Source organism: Artibeus jamaicensis, unplaced genomic scaffold (genome assembly GCF_021234435.1).
Source record: "Artibeus jamaicensis isolate MK-2021 breed Jamaican fruit bat unplaced genomic scaffold, CSHL_Jam_final contig_497, whole genome shotgun sequence".
NCBI lineage: Eukaryota > Metazoa > Chordata > Mammalia > Chiroptera > Phyllostomidae > Artibeus > Artibeus jamaicensis.
This window is the reverse complement of record NW_026521863.1, coordinates 9,912,483-9,936,253: the sequence shown is the minus strand read 5'-3', so window position 1 is coordinate 9,936,253 and position 23,771 is coordinate 9,912,483. Positions and strand designations below refer to the sequence as shown.

The 23,771-nt window shown below is 35.8% G+C and overlaps 1 protein-coding gene and 1 pseudogene across 3 annotated transcripts in view; both read left to right on the top strand.

The window, feature by feature from the left end:
* VIP (vasoactive intestinal peptide) overlaps window positions 1–23,556 on the top strand; it is a 43,286-nt gene extending 19,730 nt beyond the window's left edge. The window contains exons 2-8 of one of the 3 annotated variants that reach the window (XM_053668774.1): window positions 2,401–2,435; window positions 15,751–15,859; window positions 17,698–17,808; window positions 19,121–19,225; window positions 19,977–20,108; window positions 20,902–20,989; window positions 22,657–23,556. In XM_053668774.1, the coding sequence (XP_053524749.1) occupies window positions 2,401–2,435; window positions 15,751–15,859; window positions 17,698–17,808; window positions 19,121–19,225; window positions 19,977–20,108; window positions 20,902–20,947 (538 nt within the window). In that variant the 3' untranslated portion in view covers window positions 20,948–20,989; window positions 22,657–23,556. Of the gene's footprint in view, window positions 1–2,400; window positions 2,491–14,132; window positions 14,521–15,750; window positions 15,860–17,697; window positions 17,809–19,120; window positions 19,226–19,976; window positions 20,109–20,901; window positions 20,990–22,656 lie in introns of those variants that run through there. The other 2 variants (XM_053668775.1, XM_053668776.1) reach the window with 2 other exon arrangements.
* LOC128627962 (mitotic checkpoint protein BUB3-like) lies at window positions 1,141–2,188 on the top strand (annotated as a pseudogene).
* Window positions 23,557–23,771: the final 215 nt, after the last annotated feature.

Sequence of the window (23,771 nt, the reverse complement as noted above, 5' to 3'; positions counted from 1 at the left end):
TAAAACCTTTGAATAGTTCATGATAAATGGCATTTTATTTTATAGAAACATTGAAAGTTGAAATTTTCAGAGGATAATTTTTATTAATGAGTTAAATATATCACAGATAACTCTTGCAACTGAAGGGATCACAATATGATACATTTCATCACTGCATTTTTACTAACAATTTAGCCATATATACCCATGCCCACTGGCATTGAGAGGGAAACAAAATGTCTAAATAGAGGCACAGGGGAGCTCTGAGCATGCTTACCTCACACATGCTAAGGTCAAGATGTGTTGACAGTTAGAAAAAGTATTTTGGGGAGGGGGAGGATAACTGGAAAATTTGAAGCTAGACTAGGTATCAAATGGTAAGAAAGTATTATGAATTTTGTTAGATGCGAAAAATGTTGTCGTGATTATATAAAAATAGGTGTTTGCTTTTCAGAGATTCATACTAAAATACAGAGGGGAGATATTAAAATTTCCGAGGGGAGTGAAAAAGCAACCAGTGTGGCAAAGTTGCTTCTGAGAAGAGCCCAAGGTGGCTAGTTCTGATAAGTTCAAGCTGAACCAGCCACCAAAAGATGGCATCTCTTTAGTGAAGTTCAGCTCCAACACCAGTGCCTACTGGCTTCTCCTGGAACACATTCTTGCATTTCCACAGGGTCCCAGCCAGCTCCATGTGGTTCAAGGACCAGCATACCAGCACTGCCCAGACAGTGTGGTCCACACCAGAACACAGGCCTAGAGTGGGGGATTAGAGCCTCAGCTGAATGTCCATGATTGAACATGAATCAAGAATCTGTGGGGCTGGTTGAAAAAGGCAATGGTATTAAGAAAATAAAAACTCATAGACACAGACAACAGTATAGTGATTACCAGGGAGAAAAGGGGGTAGGGAAAATGTAGAAGAGGATAAAGTGGGGATAATTGGTAACAGAAAAAGGACTTGACTTTGGGTGAACATACGATGCCATGTACAGAAGATATTTTATGGAATTGTACAATTAATATCAATATAATTTTATTAACCAATGTCACCCCAATAAATTCAATAAATTTTTCTTAAAAGGTCTTGTTGAAACCCATGGAGTCCCCATCAGATATGCTGAACAGGGTTCAGAAGTACATGAAGTACAGGGTTCAGAAGTGATGGTTACTGGGAGTTGGGATCAGACAACTAAATAAATTGTGGGTTCCCAGAACTCCTTGTAAGGCTGAAACCTTGTCCCGGCCTGAAAAGGTACAGAGTGCCCTCTCCATGTCTGGCTGGCTGTAGTCTTAATGCAGGAGTTAGAAAACATGGGCTACCAGCAGCAACCAGGGTTGGGTGGAGGCCCAGGCTGAAGGCCCAGACTGGCTGTATATGAGCATTTCCAAACAGGGAGAGTGTGGGTTAAGCTGTGCTGAAGGCCAGCTGGCATCTGAATGTTTGGACCAAAGCCCAGAGGTACAGAAGAAGAAGTATGCCTTCCGAAAGAAAGTTGAGCAAAATAATAAGCAGATTTAAAAAAAATAATAAGATTTACCCCGTCGATGCCATTTCCTTTCACTACATCCACAGCACACTTGCCATCGGTGGTTCTGAAGGATCTGTAAGTATTTGGGATCTATGTATGTAACAGAAAGTGACTGTGCCAGTTCCACTGGTACCTCACCAGCATCACGACACTTGCCTTCAGTAATGATGGGACTGCATTGCAATGGGACTACACCCCATGTGTGGGAAATGGGTGTCATGGAACATCCTGAAGATGGTCTTTTCATTAGCCCAGTGACAGGTGCAGAAACAAAACTGAAGTCCATCAAATCATCCCACGAAAGTGGTTTCTCCTTGGAAAGATGTGTTTTGCCCCCTACAAATGCACACTTTTCCCCTGAGGCTCGTGTTATAGTCCTGGTGGATACATCATTTAGTACATGCATTTCTCTTTCGTCTGTCTTAGGAAAACTTGCCTATGCTCACTTTCATACTGCCTTTGTATGGAGTGAGGAGTATTTGTGTGTTACTCTAAAATACTTCAACAGCAGAAAACTGGAAGAAGCAAATATGGCAAAATATGAACCATTTTTAAATCTAGGTGATGGGTTTATGAGTGTTTATAATGCCATTTTCTTTTCTATATGTTTGAAAGTTTCAATGATAAACAATTTAAAATGTCTTGTATCTAAAAAAATGTTTTGGCAATTGAGATTTTGAAATCACCAATGGAACACATGGATTAACAAAATAATTATTTTTACTTTTACCAGCTTTATTTTGCATTTTTGAAGTCTTTAAAATACAAGTTAGAGTTAAATATTTAATTTTGTGCTTTGAAAAAAATGAATATAAAGGAATATAACTAAAAAACCTTTTTTCTCCTTATATTTTTTATTCATCTTTTCATTCCTCTTTGCTTTGTTATACAGTATTTGCAAGAGGACTCCTAATCGAGATAACAGAAGTAAGTAGATGATAAAGTTACAGCCAAGAGGAAGTACTGTGGAGACAGTAATGAGGTTAGTGGTCAAAAAATAGAGTCTTACATGCTAAACACTCACCAGTAAAGGGCCACAGATTCATCTCTTGGTGTTTTAACTATAAATTTAAAGAAAGGGATATGAAGAGATGGATTGTTCAAATGCTCATAAAATAAAGGCAAATCATTTATCCAGGAGAAGCACAGTCACTTCCAATTTGAAGTTTATACTAAACAGGATCCTGTGTGATGTAATGAGCAGAACACTAAACAGTAGGCTTAGGATAATTAAAGCAAGAAGTTTTATGGGAATTTAGTGTCATCATCAAAAAATAATCAGTGGAAATAATCTTATTAGGGAAAATGGCACCATATCATTGAAGTAAGCAGAACCTCAAAAACTTGGGGAGGTTTTTGGAATATCTTGAATGACCCTTTGTAACCAGTTTCAAGAGTCCAAATGGAGTTGATGAACTTTGAAAGAAGACTGCTAGGAATCCTTTAAATCATGTACATTAGTGAACATGTATGGGCCTTTTTTTGAGGACATGGTTTGTAACTTGTATTGGAAGAACCTTTGATGCAGAAAGTATTGAGAACTGTTGATTTGTAAAAATGAAGAGGTTGTGCATCCATTGTGAATAACTTTGTCTTAATGAGCTTTTCAAAAACATGTGTGACGAGTTTTGGGATTGTGCTTTCTGCCCATTTTTCCAAATGAACAATCTGCATGTCTGCTAGAAAAAAGAAATGTATGCCCCGTGGGTCAGCTCACAGGGCAGGTGTGATCCTCTTGTGAAAGTGGAAGTGCTGATTTAGGAATAATTGGAAGGAAAACCTATTCCATATAAGCTTGCAGGTAAGCCCAGGGAAGATTCTGGGAAAGATAAAAATTTTTATGAGAAAAAAATTTGAATGTATTCCAAACAAAGTAAAATAAAAATTTTATGTAGTATGTTAGTTAATTTAACATGAAAATTTTTAAGGCAGGTGCAACCCCAAACTTATTTGAAACATTAAAAAAGAAAAGTTGAACAAGTTATCCATAGACTGACTTTGCACAATGCATTTCCTGGAACAGTGTGCTAAGATAAATGGCTTACAAAACGTATTCCTCTGTCACTGAATGAGATAGTTTGCTGAGTGAAGCTAAAGTAAAGGTTTTCTTTCTGGCACTTGTCAGGTCAGAAGTTTCTTAAGGTCTTGGCTTGGTCATAGTTGTAAAATGTATTACGTATCTTGTGTATATGTGTATGTATATATATATATATATATATGTAACTTAATATTCTATATATTGAGAAAAATCACCTTTGACAGGGAAGAGATTTCAGATCATTGATGAGATTCACAAAAAAATGAAAGGGCAGCTGATGGCGATTGAGAGAACTGTGTGAGGTCCCAAAGTGTTGACTTTGAAGGGGACTGAGGTATCATTGTCCTATGTACAGTGTTTCTTGTATTTTGTATCTTCTTCAGTAAATGTCTCTATTTTTTATAGTATAAGGCTGGATACCTTCTGGACAGACCTCATATACATAAGTATATTGTATACATATTAAATTCTGAATCTATTTTTCTTAATATAAAAATATGGAATATTGATTTATAAACAGATACGCCTATACATACATATGTATATATATACCTTATATGTTCATATTTATATAAAATACATATATATTCTGTAAAGATTGGATAACTTGTTTAAGGTCTTACACTATACACAAATGGTGGGACTGAGATTCAGACCAAGGCAGTATAGCTCCTGAGTATACGTTTTAGTCACTAAGTGAAGCTCCCTCTATGTACAATGATACAATCACACTATTTGCTTATATAAAATATTTCCTTTCCATTGCCTGTGTCTAGTAAAGAAGTGATGGATCTATTTTACTAAAAATACTACTTAATCACTAAAAATCAAGTTCATATGAAAGAAACAATATCTATACTATTAATGAAGATCAAGAACATTTGGAGAGTGAACATTTTATTTAAGTTTTCGCAATTGAGAGAAGTCTACAGTAGCCACTATAATAGCTTGACATCTTTCAGTCAGCTACTTTGTAAGTGTAGGAAGGATTATTTTATTTGTACATCATTAAGAGAGTATACTTAAGTGGTTTATTTGTCTTTATTCTCAAATTCCAGCCAGGCTTATGACTGTTTATAGTAGAATTGATGCAGCAATTTTATTCTAGGAATTTATACCAATGAAATCATTTAAGGAAAGCAATAAAGCTACATTCATGAATATACACAGTGTATCTATATTTGTAATAGAATGGGATAAAACATTAGGGAGAAAAAACTGAGAGGTCTTATATCAAGGGTGATAAAGACAGCTATATCAACACAATGGAATATTATCAAAATATTATAAATAATTATAAATACTCTTTAAAATCATGTTAAATGATCTAAGTGTCAAGAAAGAATAGCAACATCCTAATTTATAAATATACATTTAAAATCTTTTAAAATTTGAACAATTAAAAATACATACTTGTAAAAGCAAATGTGAAAAAATTGAGTTACATTATCATGGAATCATAAGCATTTTGTTATCCTTCTTTAATCTTGTAATTTTTATCTTTCCAATGAGTATTTGAAAATTCTTTAGCAAGTTTCTGGATTTTCATTAGAGGTTTTAGGGTTTCATTAGCCATTAGCAGACTTCAAAACCAGGTATTCTACTCATCAATAGGATAATATTCTACCAATTAATTAACTTTTTTTATATTTCATTTTTTTCTTTGCTTCAACCTTGGAAATAGAGGAAATGCAACAATGAGATTACACAATACCAGATAAAAATTAAGACCCTTTTCATTTTTCTCATTTAAATTATTAATTTCATTCTGATCAGCAAGCATTTGGAGACACTTATAATGTACTAGGTAATGGATAAGATTCAGTTAAATTATATGAAGCCAGTCGGTCACTTGAATGCAGAGTGGAAACCGCTATGAAAGGAAAATACAGACACAATGCAGCAAAGCATGTCAAGAGGGTGAGAGAAGACATTTTACAAAAGTGACAAACCACTCACTTTTTAGAAAATATTTCCCTTTCTTTGTAAAACATATACTATTTTTGTAAGAACCTTACTTGCTTGAATCAATGTTCATGCAGGAACTTATCAATATACTAATCAAATATTAACCAGAAGGCTGCTGTACACCTAATATTGGCTTTATGAAAAAAAAAGCAACTTATTTATTAGTGAGTTTTAGCTCTAGAGACAAAAATCAACATGTCTAAGATTTTAAAAACATAAAATATGGAAAGCTTGGGAAAAAAGCATCCTGTACTAAGACTTAAGTTAGATTTGGGGGACAAAAAAGAAGTATTGATCATTGGTCAATGAACCAATAACTAAATAAATAAATAATTTGAAGTCTAAACCAACTAAAGTTGAAATTGGAACGGTTTCAATCTCATCCTTCCACTTGCTATGTAGAACAGCTGCCGAGTACATGTCATGTGTCAGGCACAGTGCTTACACATGTTATAACTGAGGAGGTATGAAATGTAATGTGTTACAGTAACACAGTGTGCTCGGTGCTATGCTCAGAGAAGTGGGGAGCCCAAAGCATGGCATGTAGGCAGATTTAATGAGAGAATGTTTTGAGAACTTTCTAGAAAGGTGTCCAGTTGCCTGACACGTGAAAGAAAAGGAGAGATGGGAGTGGGTGCTCCTGGCAGGAGGAAGTGGTGTGTGTGAAAACCAAAGGCAGCAGACAATGTGCTGCTTCTGAGCAACTGCAAGTTGTTTCTCAGGGCTTGAGACGGGGTTTTGGTGGGAAGGGGTGGGGTCAGCAAGCAGCCGTTGATGAGAGCAGTGTGGGCCAGCCTTGAAAGTCTGAGGCTGGGTCAGGACTTCAGTTTAAGAGCAATGAGGAAACTGAGAAAGGTTTTAAAGACAGAAGTGAGATAATCTGAGATGTGTTCAGGAAAGTTCACTTTGGCAGGATGTGAAAAACAGATTGGAAGGAGAAGGCTGAGGGAATGGGACCACATGGAGACTGCCGAGGTAGTTCAAAGGAGGGAGAATGGGGGCATGGCCTGCTTCAGGGAATGCTCAGTGTGTCATCCAAAGACCTTGAACTCCCCCATTTCCTTTTTCTCTACTCAAATGATAGAAACTCCCATGTGTATACCTATAAACATAATTGTCAGAGTTATTGGGACCTGTACCTAAATATACAGATACGTCCAAAAGTGTCCAATTCTGATTCTCTCCCCTCACCCCCAAATGCCAGAACAGCCCTTCTGGTGGTTGGAGAGAAGAAAGAAGCTTTTGTCTTTTCTGTGCTTCTTTATCCAAAACTTTAGCTGTGAACTAAGGGAACTGGCAGGGGTTGGGTTTCCCTCCATCTCTGTCTGGCGTTTGTCTGAGGCAACCTGACAGCCCTGGGGCCATAAAGAGACTAGTGTAGACCAAGAAGCCATTCTCTCTTCTGCTCCCACTCAACACAGTGTCACCTGATTATTATTGGGGGGTGAAAACTATTTCCAAACAAGTGTAAATCCTTGCACTTTACTGCCTGTTCATACCATCAGTGCACATTAATCTAGTGCCTGTGTGAAACCCACAGGATCACAGCAGAAAGCCAAATGTACCTTCTTCCACTCTCTTTTTTGTCACTTTGATTACACACCACTTCCCCATTCTGTGGGTCACAAATTGGCTGGCTTCACAATCCAGCAAAAAGTCAATGAACTTGGAGAGGGAAAGAAGGGTCCAAGTCCTAGTCCTGTATTCATTCCAAGTCAGTTCACTTGTTTGGATATTGAATTATTATAATTTCTCAAAACAAATTTTCTTATAGTCTTTAGTCTCAGGACTAAATATTCTTATAGTCTTTCTAGCTAACAGTCACGGTTTAATGAGTCAGATAGAACATCAGTCTCCCAAACTAGGAAGGGCAGTGAGTGAGTACGGATGCAGGATATTAGAGTAATAATTAAGAAAAACCAGAGCTTATCAAACAGCCACATCTCCTGCTTCCTAGACAGTGAGGTGTTCTTTCCTGAGGACCAGGCGCCAGGAGCCCTGGGGAGGTGGAGGCTGCATTTGCCTCAGATCTCCTCCCCCCAGGGCCTTTCTGCTACTCCCACAAATATCTGATCAAGGTTTCATGTTGGCTTCTGCCAGCCCACTGACCTTTCCTCCTGACTCATAAGTGCTGGAAACAGCCTCTATTCCCAGAGGAACTTGAGTAGCATGAAGGTCCTGGATGGGGTTCCAGTTTGTGTTTCAGCCACAGTCTTCAAAAACCAATTGCTCTCCAATCTGAAAGACCTGCTCCAAGGCTGGAGAGACCTTCCCCCAAGTTTCCACCTTGATCATTGGAAGCAGTCTTCCAAACTGAACTGAAAATAGTAAGACTTAAAAAATGTTCAACCCTTCTAAAGCTATTAAGTCTTAAGATTAAATGTTTCCATATATTCTTAGAGGTGAGATTTAGGTGATGAATGGGAGCTCACAAGATAGAGGTCCAGGACACAAATACTGACTCTGCAGGCTCATGGGAGAGAGTTACAAAAGATGTTAAGAACCAATGGGCTGGCAGAGGACCATGGATCAGCCTCAGCAGGAAGGGGCTGTTAGCTCTAGGGCTGTGGTGGAGGAGCCACCTACAGAATCTGATTCTTGTGGGAAGAATGTAGCCTCTTTCAAAACACGGTCTATGGGCATTAAACATCAGAACTCTGTTTCCTGTAATCTTTGGTCTCCTTAATTTCCTATCTCTGCCTTCCTTTGGATAAGGCCAACAAGAAGCCAGAGGACCACAGGACATGAATGGATTTGGAGGTCAGCATCGAGGGATAAAACAGAGTGAAGAAGAGCAGAGAGCACATCAAAAGGGGCAACTGGGGAATGCCCAACTGAGCAGGGCACCTGGGTTTGCAACCTGTGGGATCACATCTCTCCCCAGAGCTGGTCAAAACTCAGGTGTACTAGGAAGTTACATACAACTAAGGCAAAAGGAAAGAAATAGGCTGAGAGCTCAAAGGTCAAGAAGTGGGCTGGGTGAGCCTAAGAAAAAACCAGATGTCAATTCTGGGGACCAAGTCATAGGACAGAAGGAAAAAGGAGTTGGCAGGGTCATAAGGGCAGGCCTCATGGTTCTTGGCTGGGTCTGCATGTCACCAGGCTTCTGGGTCACAGTCCCTTATTGAGTCCTCCTAGACAAAGCATGTCCCTACACAACTCAAGGTCATGTATAAAACCAAAGCAAGGACCATTTTTCACAGGCCACATTGTATGATATACACATTTGTAGTGTTAAATTCTTCTTTAACTCAAGGTTTATTTGGATCCTCCATTCCACAGAAAATGAAATCTTAGTCATTTCTGGGTAAACACAGCCATTTTAATGTTTGAAATTCACTCAGTTCAGGGTTTGCTGTGCCTCTCTTTATCCTCAGAGCAGCACGTGAGTTTCTGAAAGTGTACATAGCAACATGGAATCTGTGAATTTGCCTCTGGGTTCTGGGCAGAGCTGTCATCCAGAGAGGCGTCCAGTTGACTCTGCCCCCAGTTCAGATTTGGCTCTTGGTTAAAGATTGGTAGGCTCTTCCCATTCTTGACCCCTGGAGAGCATTCAGGCTTTTGTTAAGCAGAGGGCAAACAGATTTTTGTCCTACAGGTTTCTTACTTCCTCCTGTACCATCACAAAGAGTGTTTCTTTGTGGTTTGCTTTGGCACTCAGTAAATATCTCTGTTGTTTATTCTAATATCTAGACTGCAGCAGTCTAATGTTAATATCTAAGAATTAGACATCATTTTTTGCATTTTCTCCACTGGTGACCTCTCTGCTTCTTCATTGACCCAATGTATTCTGACCCTCAAGTAGAGGGCACCATTGAATTAAAGGCTGGTCAGATCCAATGTGTGTATGGTAAAGGAAACACATGCATGAGAGATGACATTGTGAAATAGAGGAAATTTGTCCTTTACAAAGTAGTAACAGGAGCTGAGAGACATGAAACAGACTGACGGCTGCTGGAAAGGAGTTGTGGGGAGAGGATGAGAGATGGTGAAGGGCTGACAGAAGAGAATTTATGCTCAATCCCTGGATGTGGACAGCAGTGCTGGGTCCAACTTAGGGAGGGGAGATGGTGGGGCTAGTTGGAGATGGGGAAAGGAAGAAAAAGTGGGCACGAAAGTAATAGTATAAACAATAAAAATATATACATTTCTGTGAGAATGGCCATCATAAACAAATGAACAAACAACGAGCATTAGAAAGGTTGTAGAGAAAAAGGAACCTTGGTGCACTGTTGGTGGGAATGCAGACTGGTGCAGCCACTGTGGAAACACTATGGAATTTCCTCAGAAAACTAAAAATGAAAATCCCTTTTGACCCACCAATTCCACTGCTGGGATTATACCCTAAGAACCTTGAAACACCAACCCCAAAAAACCTATGCACCCCAATGTTCGTAGCAGCACAATTTATGATAGCCAAGAGCTGGAAGCAACCTAGGTGCCCATCAGTAAATGAATAAATAAAAAAACTGTGGTACATTTACACAATGGAATACTAAGCAGCAGAAAGAAAGAAGAACCCTTACATTTTGGGACAGTGTGGATGGAACTGGAGAGCATTATGCTAAGTGAAATAAGCCAGGTGGTGAAAAACAAATACCACATGATCTCACCTTTAACTGGAACCTAATCTACAAAATGAACAAGGAAGCAAAATATAACCAGAAACATTGAAATTAAGAACAATCTAGCAGTAACCAGAGGAAAGGTGGGAGGGGATAATGGAGGGAAGGGTTTTCAGGAAAAACTATGAAGGACACATGAACAAAACCAAGGGCAAGGGTGGAAGCAAGGGAGGGAGGTGGGGATGGCTGGGGTGGGGGGAAGTGGTGGGGAGTAAATGAAGACAACTGTAATCAAACAACAATAAAATAATTTTTTAAAAAGGAGAGAAACTTGCTCTTAAATCTTTAACACTTTATTTTAAATTTCTGTATAACAGAATTTTGTGCTCTTGTGGTTTCTCTATAGCCTTCCTACCAAAATCTACTTTCATCAAGTTATCTAATGCAGCATTTAATACATCATCCTCTCTATATGTATTTTGCTGCATTAAATGCAGCATTTAATACATCATCCTCTCTACATGTATTTTGTTATAAACAAAAGAATTTTGAAAGTAAGAAATAATTTTTATTAAATTTACTATCAGTAAGTGGGATAGATGATGGGGTTCTGGAACTAAGGGAGGAGCCATTCTCTGGGATATCATTTAATCAGTATGTATCCAATTGCTTAATACTTATAAACTTCTTTTAGCCTCCAGAATGAACTGTAATAGGTAACTCTAAAGGAAAAGTTGACCTCTGTCATAACATTATTTTTATCAAATCATTGATATTAAAATACAAGAATCCTGGAAGAAAATCCAAATATTCTAAGTTGAAGGAATTAAAAGTGTATATATATTTTTAATTAATTAATTAGTAATATTTATAAATATATATACACAGACATCTGTATATATACACCTTCAATGTTAAAGTATATAATTATGTATATATTTGTTATTATTGTATAAGTTATTACAAGCATATATATACATCTTATTTATATATAATGTATATTAAAAGTTCAAGTATATGTATATATTTCCTGATAACATCTTTTGTAAGCTATGAGACTTAAGAATATGAAGGTAAATATGATTTCTTAAATGCCTTCCCAAATGGGTGTTGACAAAGTTTTCTCTGAAGGGCCAATGTTAGACTTTGCAAGCTATAATCTTTGTCACAACGACTAAACTTGGCCCTTGTAATGCAACAGCTGCCATAGACAATACCTGTATGATAAGCATTTCCATGTCTAATATGAACGTATTCATAAACAATTAAATTTAACTTCCATATAATATTCATGTCACAAAATATTATTTTATTGTAAATATAAGTATCATTCATAATTGGAGAGACGTAAAAACCAGAGAGCTGAGCCCTATGCAGTTCACACCCAGCAGTTTGCAGACTTCTGGTCTAGACCCAACCCCACAGTATAACCCTGAGACAGCAGGGAGATCCAGGCTGAGTCTGTGTTAGGGTGAGTTAGGTGGACAAAGCTGTCACTCAGAGAGGCCACAGAGCACCTCTGAGGAATGTCATCAGAGACAGCAGTAAGCGTCCTCTATTAACTCTTTGCATGGAGGAAGAAAGGGTGGATCTAGGTTTCTGCCTGCCTCCTGAGCTTGCAAATTTCTTCTGTCACTTTGCCCTGTATTCAGTGTGTTTTAGTTTAGAGTGCCAGCGCTATGTCTCTGCCTTACATCTTGTTGGTAAGAAATGGAAAAGGGAGATGGCGATACTTTTATGCATTTTTGTTTTTCTTACCTGACTCGCTAGCATCAACAATGGTGATAACAGGTGCAGAAAATGACAAGTTCTTACCAGAAAGAAGGCTAAATGAAGATCAGAAGATCTAGCTTTCGACCCCAGTTTGTAATTAACCACCATTGTGAGCTTGCAAACATTACTTAAAGTTTCTAGACATAGGTGTACTTATCTGTACAAGAAGAATCTTGGAGATTTGTTCTAACAGAATGAACAAGTGATAGTTCTTATAAACATCACTTTACTGAGTAGCCTTAAGGTAGAGAGTAAATATGAAAATTATAAAAATGTATGCCGAAGTTGGGGGGAAATTAAACAGTAAATTCACATTTGTATTTATGTATTTACTGAGTTTCACAATAAATTATTTTAAACATTCAACTACATACTTTTTCTTACATTTATTTTTCTGGAAGCATCCATAATGTATCTAGTTAAGGGATCTCTGACCCTGGCCAGGTAGCTCAGTTGATTAGGGTGTCTTCCTGATACCCCAAGGTCACTGGTTCATTCCATGTCAGGGCACATAAGAGAAGCAACCAATGAATGCATAAATAATTGGAATGACAAGGCAATGTTTCTCTCACGCGTGCACATGCACTCTCTCTCTCTCTCAAATCATTAAGACAATTTTTAAATGTTTAAAAAGGATCTCCACTTTGCATCTTTTTTTTAATAAAAAGAGAAGAAACACATTTAAAAAAATCTGTAGATTAAGCCTTTGAAACTGCAGATGGTGCTATAACCCCATTTGAAAATTTGATTTTGCTTTCTAGTTTGAAATCATCAGAAAAATATAGTTTCTTTTTATCCAGGGGTAAATAATAATAATTGAATTATTTCTCTTTACTTTTGTGTTTTATGGTTCTAATAGGAGAAACTATTTTTACCATTAGAATAAAAACTACTGCAATTAGTTTTTGTTCTTTTGACAAAATAATCACTTTTGGTTTTTTTCTTTAGATTGTTCTGCTTACATTCAGCATCAGTGTTTATGTGACTCTCAACCAACTTACTTTGCTGTTGCTGTTCTTAATAAAATTGCTTCACTGAGAATTGGATGACGAAGAGATAAGGATAAAAAATTCCATATGAGAATCATTTCAAACTCTCGTTTGTAATAATCACATAAAAAAAGATTTCCTGGAATTAAGCCACAGGAACTCTGGCTTAAATCAGAGCTGTCAACTGGAAAACAAATTTCCAGACATTTTGAAATTTAATATATTTAATTTTCCTTGTAACTTAATTAGAAATATGATTAAGCATAGCAGGATTTTATTCTACTGGATCAGCCTGTCTTTGAATAAAGCAAATAGATACTAAAGTCTTAAAGTAGAAATAGAGAAGTTTTCAAGTTGTTCTCCCTCGAGGAACTTAAGAACAAAAATGAATTAACACCTTATACATTTAAACCATTTAGTACTTTATCCATGTAAAAACAAAAAAAAGAATATATGCACTGGCAATTTTAAAAAGTAAACATAGCATTTTACTTTCTTCTCCATGAATCTGCTCATTTGGCTGTATTTTCATCTTAAACTCTGGTTCAATGTATGCTGAGCTACACTGAGCTAAAGAATCACAAACAGAAACTGGGTCCATTGAAGCACAGTGCACTGTCCATGCTTTCCAGCCCATTTTTTGCAGCTGCCTGTCAAGTGATGGAGTTGAAAGTGTTCCAAAGCCTGTACGGTTGGAGGTGTGTGTTCAGGAATAAGGGAGAAATACAATAACTTTGTGAAGTACAAATATTTAGGAAAATGATGAATACAACTTTTGAAAGTAAAAAGAATTAACTCCATTGACAGACTGATAATATAGTTTTGTAGTTGATATATATGTGAAGGGGAATTGGAAATAACTATCACATAGAAATAGAAAATGGTAGTGCTACTACTACATTTAACAAGTGTGAATATTATACTAGCTAGGAGCCTTTTGGAAACTTTTATCCTTGGATTTGTTTCAATATAAAGAAGTTATAATAAGAAGAAAATAAAAAAATTGCTTCTAGAAGCTTTTAAAGTTAGGACAGATCTCAAAAAACATTACATGAATTAGGATGTATATGAATAGAATAAAAATTAAATAAAGACTTTAGGAGAATTGATGCTTTGTAATACAAAAGAATTATACATTTAGAGGCATAAGATACATGAGTGTTTGTTGCTTTTTGAATCCATTCTTGCCATAAAATTTCTGAAGGAATCTCAGTGGTCCTGGTTATATGCAAATTTGTTTGCTTATATCAGTACTGCTAAGTAAAGATTAAAATACTTCCCGTTAAACTTGGTAGCTGTTTTTTAAAAGAAAAGCAAATTTTCTATATTTTGTGTCTTGAAGTTACTCACTATATATAAATCAGAAATAATGACAATTAAGTAAGAACTTCAAGTCCTATTCACCCAGTGGGAGTACAGCTGTGACGTCTTTCAGAGCTTTGTGATTGCTCAGCCCAAAGTACAAGCCCTATAAAATGATGGGCTTTGAAATGCTGGCCAGGGTAGAGTGAAAAGCAGCTGCTGGACATAATACCCATCCCTGAGCCAGTAGCAAGTTCTGGTTCAGCTCTAAGGACAGAGAGCTTGAGGAGACTTTGCGGGCCTCACAGCACTTCAGCACCTGAGACAGCTCCAGTGCTCTGCAGGACACAAGGCTCACAGGCAGCATCCTAGGCAAGGTAGGTACAAACGCGAGCTTTCTTCTATTTTGCTCTCCCTGCCTCTGCAACTTTTCTCAGAGCATATTGCATCTTACTCTCCCCAGAAGGTCATGTAGAGGGTTTTTTCTTTATGACAACAAAAAGACAAGTTTCTCAGTCACCTGGTAAGCATAGAAGTGCCTCAAAAATCTCACATATGAATGAATTTTCTGAGTTCTTAGAGTTGAAAAATGCTTTTCCTTCTTGCCTCTTTACTTAATACTGTTTTTAAATAATGTATTCAAGTAGGGCTTTTTTGATTGTTCATGCATAGATTTTTATTAAAGGGTTCAGTGGGAATCTTCTTTTTTTTTTTTGAAGCTTTCAACTTGTTTTTTAAGTTCTGTTCTTTCTATGTCATAGGTTGGTTATACACGAACCTAGAAAGCGTTATTTTCCTCTTGATTTTAGATTTAATCCCATGATTTTTATAGACAGTAAGGGAACAGACCTTGAAATAGTGAGTTTCTATCTAGAAACTATTTAAAGTAAAAATGTGTAAGTAGATCAAATGTTTTAAAAAATGGCTTTTTAATAATTTCTTTCTTTTGTGGCAATTATAATGTCAGTGGTGATATGTAATTCAATTATTTTGTTGGTATTAATTTTTAGCATTCAGTGCATTAGGTTGTTCAAACTCAGGCTTAGGAAAGTATGTTGCCAGTACCATCTACAATGAAAACAGGAAAAATATGTATACAGAAAATAATTCTATACTGTTAGATATATACATTTTAGGCACATGTACATTATTAAGTACACAATTACCTATTATATATTAATCAGATGCAGACATTTAAGTAAAAAATTAGGCATTTTGTTGAAATGTACATGTTTGTTTTCTTAGTTAGAAAAGATACTAAAACTGTGTTACTCCTTTGTCATAGAAAATAGTCACAGATTGTTTACAGCACTGTGAGAACATGCCATTCCTATGTACTCAGGCCAATATGTTCTGTGCCTCTGAAGAGAGGTAACAGTTCAAAAGGATCCTCAATTTTATTTCAGCACCTGTCCATAAAATCAAGAGAAATCTTCTTGATTTTAAAAGTAATAATATTGCAGTTTATTTGTTCCTATAAGATGAACATTACTTTTCCCAAACTCTCTGCAAGAGCCTTCAGAATTTGCTAGACACTCAGGACTACCTGGGTGGTGATGCCTGTGCTTGGAAAGGCTGATTGCGACTGTCTCCCTTTCAATGTACAGAGATGGAAACCAAGAGGAACCACCAGCTCCTCCTGATCCTGATCCTTTGCAGCCTGATCTTCTCACAAACAGCAGCATGGCTTCCTTTGGGAGACCCTTCTGCTGCAGGGTAGGTTCTCTTCCAATTCAGACAGTTGAATGGTCCTTCTACATTGAAATGGGAATTTTATATCTGTTATTTTGGACAACTTAATTTCGAAAAATTATGTACTCTTTAGTAAACATGTGGTTGATGTTAAACAAGGTTTTCCAACATCAGGTCTGCCTGATTTTTTGCTTCCTGAAATTGCATCTCAGGGCATGACAGACAGTGTCAGTGACTAGTTTTATGGACAGGAGAGTTCACCTTTCCAAAAAAGATGGAAGGAAAATTTGACTTTCTCCTCATTCAAAACCAGTTTTTGATAAGCAATGAGCTTCTATGCAGTGTCATTTCAGTTCAGATCAGTACCTGATAGAAAAGTAGGTATTTAGTTGCCTATCTCATTTAGTTTCTTTTTAAGATCAGTTGGTAAATAATCATAAGTTTAGTGTGTATATATATATATATATATATATATATATATATATTCATGTTGGAGAGAACTACCTATGTAGAATTAATTTGCTAGTATTAAGAATTGTGGAATAATCGGTCTACTGAGACGCCTTTGCCCAGTGAGTGAATTTTAATGTACATGGTTTTGATCATTAGCCTTTAGTTTTACTCTTCTCACTGTGGTCCTTTATTTTCAAATTCATAGATTATAATGCAGCTCATTTAAAGCTTTATCTCAAATAAAATAAGTTTATGTTTAAAGAAATACACAGTAAATGAAAACTACAATAGGTTGATCTTTCATTTCAGTTTACAGGCATCACTATATCTAAGGGCAAAATATCATTTTGGGTTTTTGCTTACTTTTTTATTCCTGGTTCTTTGCTGAATGTAGATTTATGTTCAATAGAGTGAATAATCTCCTAACTCTTTATATTCTTCATAAAGTTTGCTTAAAGCCAGATCTATGATGCTTTGATACTAAAGAGAATGCTTTTGGCTAAATGGTTACATCACCACAGATGAACAATCACAAGAATGTTGAAGTTTGCATCCATTGCTGGGCCTCACACTCAAAGAGGACTACTTGTTACTGATTAGCAACCACCACATCACCAAGGATACACAAGTGCCCAGGAGCCAACACATTCCTAGGGGTTTACCCTAACAGAGAAAATGTGCATAAACATAATTTTCATGGTATACTGCTATTCAAAATGTGTATGCATTTATAAATACAGTCATATTCCATGTATAGGCATGACTATACTTAGACTTTCAAGTGAAGCATTGTATATCTCTTAGTAAAATACATTAACACATCAGAGTAGAAATCAGAGACTCCACAAAATTCATGGAATTGGAATAACTACTCAGAGATGGATGCTTTGGACACAAAATTCATGGACTTGGAGTAACTACTCAGAGATGGATGCTTTGGACTTGATCAATATGAAGAAATGTATCACAATAAATGTTACTAAACATCAACATACAAATTGGCCCCAGTGTTTATACTGAATAGTAAAAATTTTCAAAGTGCCTAATTGTATTAAAATTTTCTACTTGTGAAATTGAACTTTGCAACATGCAGATATTATCAAAGAAGCCTACTTCATTTAATGCTCTGATAGGATTGAACTGAGTAGCTCTCATACCTGATGCATACAGGTTGTAAAATTTATATTGAGTCTATTTCAGGAATAAATTAAAAATATTATTTACACTCTCAAAAACCATAGAAAGCCAGTAACTCAGATATCATATATATAATACATATAGTGAATAGGTGATACTCCCCAAGATTCTGAGCGTCTTGTTTAAAATGATTGTAAAAACAAGACACCACCTTATGAAAAAAAGAATGAATTGTATTTCACTGTACTTTTTTTTAAATATATTTGTGACAGAATACCCTATGAAGGAGCACATGAAGCTGATCAAGTTTCATTAAAATCAGACACTGACATCTTGGAAAATGCATTAAGTGAAAATGACACACCTTATTATGATGCATCCAGGTGAGTTCATTTTTATGGAGTAATATTTTGAAAGCATATTTGTGAAATACATGTTTTATTTTTATATCTCCATGAAGCTGTTTCTAAAGTGTAACAGTACAGATTTCCACATGTCACGGTTTCACCCAGCCTGACTTATTGCTGCTTGTGCAGCTGGTCACAACTGCCATGTAGAGAGGCTTTAACAAGCCAGATGAACCAATCATTCCCTTGCATTCTGTTACACAAAATGTCAGAAGTTGCACCAATTCTAATAAAACACTAGTATTTAGGGTCCTAGCACAGAACAAAGCAAGTTCTAGGTACAGAAAAGATGTCTAATAATAAAAGCTATTTAGTCAAAAGCCATTTGTCAAGAGCAACATTTGCCTGTAGACAGAGTAGCTCTCTACTGAAGACAAAATATAAAAGCTTCTTTATTTGGAAACAATAGTTGATTGATAAGCCCCAAGGTCCTCTCTACTCTAAGAGATTTTGTTTCCAATATTTTGGCAGAAGAAATAGCAGAAGGGTAATAGGGTTTTTTCCCCTACAAACCAGACTTTCCCCCCTCGTATCTATCATTATTAAAGGTAGTAATAATAAAGTACCATAAATAAAGATAGAAAGTAATTTGTTATATTTCTCCCCTCAGTATTTCTTAGAGAAGAATTAGTTTTATAAATTCTGTTAGACAGCATTACTTAATGTTAAGACATACTTCTACAAAAGCTAATTTCTTTGTTTTACAAAATTTAGGGGTTAAAATACAGGATATATTTTGATATAAATGCAAAGAAAATATATTTTATTAAGTTACTAGAAAATCTCCTTTGAAACTTAAGTTTTTATGAAAAGATTTCATAAACTTTTTTCCTTTGTATGATTGACATTTATTTATTCAAAATAAATTCTTTTTAAATTTTTTATTATTATTTAAGTACTGTTGTCTTCATTTGCTCCCCTCCACTTCAACCATCTCACCCATCCCCACCTCCTACCCTATATCCTACCATTTTTGGCTTTGTACATATGTCCTTTATACACATTCCTAGATGACCTTTACCCTTTTTTCCCCTATTAGTCCTCTTACTTGTCCTCTCTGTTTACTGTCAGTTTGTTCTTTATTCAATTTCTCCAGTTATATTTTACTTGCTTGTTTGTTTTGTTGATTAGGTTCTCCTTATAGGTGAGATCATATGGTATTTGTCTTTCACTATCTGGTTTATTTCACTTAGCACAATGCTTATGACTTTCTCTTTTAATGACAGTCAAAATAATATTTTAGAAAGCCACTTTCGAAACAATGGCTCTCCTTTCTTCTCTGTTTCAGGAATGCCAGACATGCTGATGCAGTTTTCACCAATGACTATAGTAGGCTCTTGGGTCAAATTACTGCCAAAAAATACCTTGAGTCTCTTATTGGAAAACGATTTCGGTAAAGAGAAATTATTATTTTTACGAAACACAATAGGATTATTTAATCTGAGAATTATACTTATATTATTAATAATTTATTGATTTTGTTGCAAATTTATAACTTTTACAATGTTCAATTTAATTAAAAATAATTTATATTCTTCAATAAAATATACCAATACCATGGATTAAGGACATAAGCCTTTCTGTTAATAAAATTTCTCATTGGTTTCTGACATGTTTAGTTATTTTAGTAGTAATCATTTGTAAATCTGCAATTTAATTGGAGTAGACACAAGGAACGATAACTAAGACATAATATAAACTAAAGCAAATTTTAGTGTTATCCACAGTACTTGTCTTTTAATTTCCTGCTCAAAGCAAGCATTGGAAGATTCTTTCTTTAAATGGTGAAAATGTGAATATTTAGATGGCACCCTTCAGGTAGCATGGCTTCTAAAGAAGCATTTATTTACAAAGAACTTTTCCTCTCGGATGCAATTTCAAATATCCCCCTGGTTTTTGATAAATTATTTGCTCAGTAGACACAGAATATGTCTTAAGACACTCCCAGTAAGTGGCAAAATATGTTGGATTATTTTTCACTCTCTTATTTTTAGACTCGGGTATATTTTTCAGTGAATTTTTGTGATAGAAAATGAGTTGAGTATTAACATTAATTTTTGTATGATTACAAGAAAATTGGAACTTTGGTACATTTATCATTTCTAGTTAAAACTTTTTAATTTTATTCTTCTTACATTTCTTAGCAATGACATCTTGGAAGACCAGGGACCAATCAAACGCCACTCAGATGCGGTCTTCACTGACAACTATACCCGCCTTCGAAAACAAATGGCAGTGAAGAAATATTTGAACTCAATTCTCAATGGAAAGAGAAGGTAAAGATACAGAAGACTTGCTGAAATGAGAAACTACACATGATTTTAAGAATAGCAGCTACAGAATGGAGACTTACCTGTCTGTCTATCTTCCTATCAATCTATACTCAGAAGTGTAATTCTCAACCTTGGCTGCCCTTAGATGACCCAGAACTTATTGCTGGAAAATTAGTGCCTGTGCAAATATAGCTCTCACCATTGGTTTTTCCCAAGAGCTCCCTGGTTAATTCTGTTGTGCCTCCGGGGTTAGACATGAAGACTCTGGAGGCGTCTAGTTCAATCTAGAGGCAAGTTTTATAAAAAATGCTAATATTTAAAACATGTAAAGTACAGTCAGTCAGCTATTTGGTGTCCCATGGAACTCCCTTTATGTGCCTTCCAATTCTCTTATTTACCAAATGAAGCTATGGGCTCTTTTGTCCTCTCAGATTCTATAAACCTGTGACTCTCTGGGTTACGTAGATTTTGGAGCACAATAGACAGAAAGTGGGCTGCTCTCTCTTTTGATTTGATTATTTTTGCTTAGATGGTGAGTACTAAGGTCTAAATATACTGGTTGGTTGGGGTCATACAAGATGACTCTCTTTGCCCACTGGATTTAGAATGTGCAAGAATAATTTTAAACCCTTTAAAATTGAAGAATTATTTATAGATAAAACTAACATACAAGATAGTTATTTAGCCCTCTGGAGCACTTTACAAAGCACAGAAAATAGCATAGATCACACAGTATCATTTATTTAAGTGCTTTTTCATCTAACAGCCCTAAGATGCACTTTTTTTTTCTCTACAGCACTGAGGGGGAATTGCCTGACTTTCTTGAGGAGCTAGAAAAATGATGAAAAGGGTCTTTGAGGAAAGCTGGCAACAACTTCCCAGTGGTGGGTATATCTGTGCATATTTTACATGTTCTAACAGGAATCATCTAGTTACTTGAATAAGTAAGAGTCATTTGTTAAGAAATAACTTAGATTTTTCACAATGAGGCTTCATGTAAGAAGGACACTTCTACCTGCAGTGAACTGCAAGCCAGTAAACAGCTTAAAATGATTCATGCATAGTTCTGATTACATAAAAGAGAAAATCACAGTGATTAAACAGTTTTGTATGTTCTAGTTTATTCAGACATATTATTATCCCTCTGTCAAGATATAAAATGGGGAAGACTGACTCATACTAATAAGAAAAACTGGCTGTCTGAGAATCAACCTAGGTTGCTTTTATTAAGGTTTTTGTCCCATGATTGACTGTTAGCATCTTGTTTAATTCAAGTATAGGGAAATGACACCCAATCATGGCATGGCTTATTATTATGACAATACAGGGCACTCTGGGTCTAAGTGTGTTCCTTGAAACCTAGCAAGCATCATGCAGCAGAAGTGAAATTTACCTTTTTTTTTAACGTATGAGTGTAGGTACTATGACTCCAGTAGTATTCACTGTAAAATACTTTTTTCGAGTAGACAAAACATGAATAGGTTTTCATTTGTTACGTCATCAGCTTGTTACCACAATTGCTTTTATTTGTATAAATCATATTTTTCCTGAGTGCACTAATGCCTACATTAGCTCATAAAAATGTACTTCTGATACTTGGCCAGTGCTTTAAAAATTTTCACATCTCAATCATCTGAGGTTAGCTAAATTTTTCCTTAAAGGCTATGGAGTAAATATTCTTGGTTTTGCAGTCTCTGTGATTACTGTTAAAAATATCTCCGCTGCTGTAGAGGGAATTTGTCAAAAAATATGTAAAATGAATGGTAGTAGCTGTGTTACTATAAAACTTTCTGCCTAACACATGTAGATAGGCTTGACTACAACCCTGAAAAATTGAAGAAGGTTAAACTAGACCCAAGCTCAGACTGAGTATATATAATTCATTGCCTTACTTCAGTTCCTGGTTTTCACGAGAGTCCTCATTCATGGACAGCGTGTCTAGTCCATGATCTGCACAGCTGGTCACTTGTGTCTACTGATCACCCTTCACTCCTAAAAGGCACATGTTGTCAGTGGTGCTGCACATACCCATCCATGATCACAGATGGGCATTTTAGAGAAATGGGTCCTTTTGCTCAAAAAAGAATGGCAATCTCACGTAACTGCTTGAAAAAAACAAATTAGAATAAGAAGGCTTGTCTAGTAAATTGTAGTACAGCTGGCACCAAAACTTAATAGAGGCTTAATTCTTTTCTAAATTATAAGATTGTTTATGAGATTCTTCCTTTTATTCTTTCCTTTTTTGAATAGATAGCTTTGGACAAATTCTTTTAACAGGAAATCTTGTGGATCAATCATTTGTTAAAATAACAAATGGGTAATTATTAATAAATAATTGATTGGGGAGTCTCTTCACACCCCAGTTCTCTTTCTGACAACCAGGCCCCTGAAAGATGCCCTCCTGGTATCACATGACATGATCTCCAGTCACAGGCTGCTGGCAAGGGCCAAAGAGAAGTAGATGTTTATCCAATAAGTGTATAAGTGAATGAAATTAGCGTGCTGTGAATAAAAGTATTTTAAGTTTAGATATTATTTTTTTCTTTTCCAGAATTCTTGAAGCAAAAGGATATGTGGAGCAATTATGTTTTGAGTTCTACATAAGTAATTCAAGCAAACATCTTCAATATCAAAACCAAATAAAATGCTGTGTTGTGAAAGTTGTAATTTGTTTTAAGTTAATGTAATAACTGTGTTGCTTACATTGCAAATATTATTTGAGAGTTCTTAAATTTGTCTTTAAGTCGTGAAAATCCTGTAATTTCTTTCATGTGCTGTATATCCTTTATTACACAAATATATTTAATGATAAGAAAATACTAGGCTAATTCTAATTATATGAGTCTTTTTGGAAGGGTGGTAATAGAGCAAATTAATGTGCTTATTTATAGAGCTTCTTTAAATATTCAGAACAGTGGAACAGATGATCAGTGTGTCCAAATTTGAATGTTAAGCACATAGAATGCTGTGTTAAATAAACCTCACAATGTCTAAGAGAATACTAACCAAGATAAAAAGTCATTCTTTAAAAAAAGATTTTTAGAAATGTTATGCAATTCCACATTTGCAGGCAACCTTTATTTTGAATTGGATTGAAAACCTTACAAGTTTGTCTCTCTAACTGCCTAAGGCTCTCTTCTGACCTATTGTTTCCATGAAGGAGAATGGTCTCTACTTCAGACATTGGACCTGGGCTTTATGCCTGTGGAAAGAAATATAAACTGAGAGGAACACTAGTTTTTCAGTGATAGCTATTTTTCCATAATCATTCAAATAATGTTTTGGTCACACCAGCTTCTATCAGTGCAAGTACATTTGGAGACACCACTATTTTTCCAAGATGACTGTAAAAAAATAAACAGAAAATAAAGATGTTTGGTTATCATTGCACACAATTTCTGTTCTTTTGATTCTTTAAGCGACACAATAGTAGCTTAATTTAGCTAAAAAATTCCAGGCACTAGACAGTTTTTTGTCATGTTCAAAGTAGAGTTATGTTTGATTTTGTGTGAGATATGAAAGAGAAAAGGCCAGAATATTCCCAAAGTAAATCACCTGAGCAACTTGAAGGATAGTGTTGCTGTGAATGCAGATGAAAAAGATGGGTAAAAAATCCCCAGAGCAAGATGAGTTTAGATTTGGACATTTTAAAGGTGCTTTTGAACA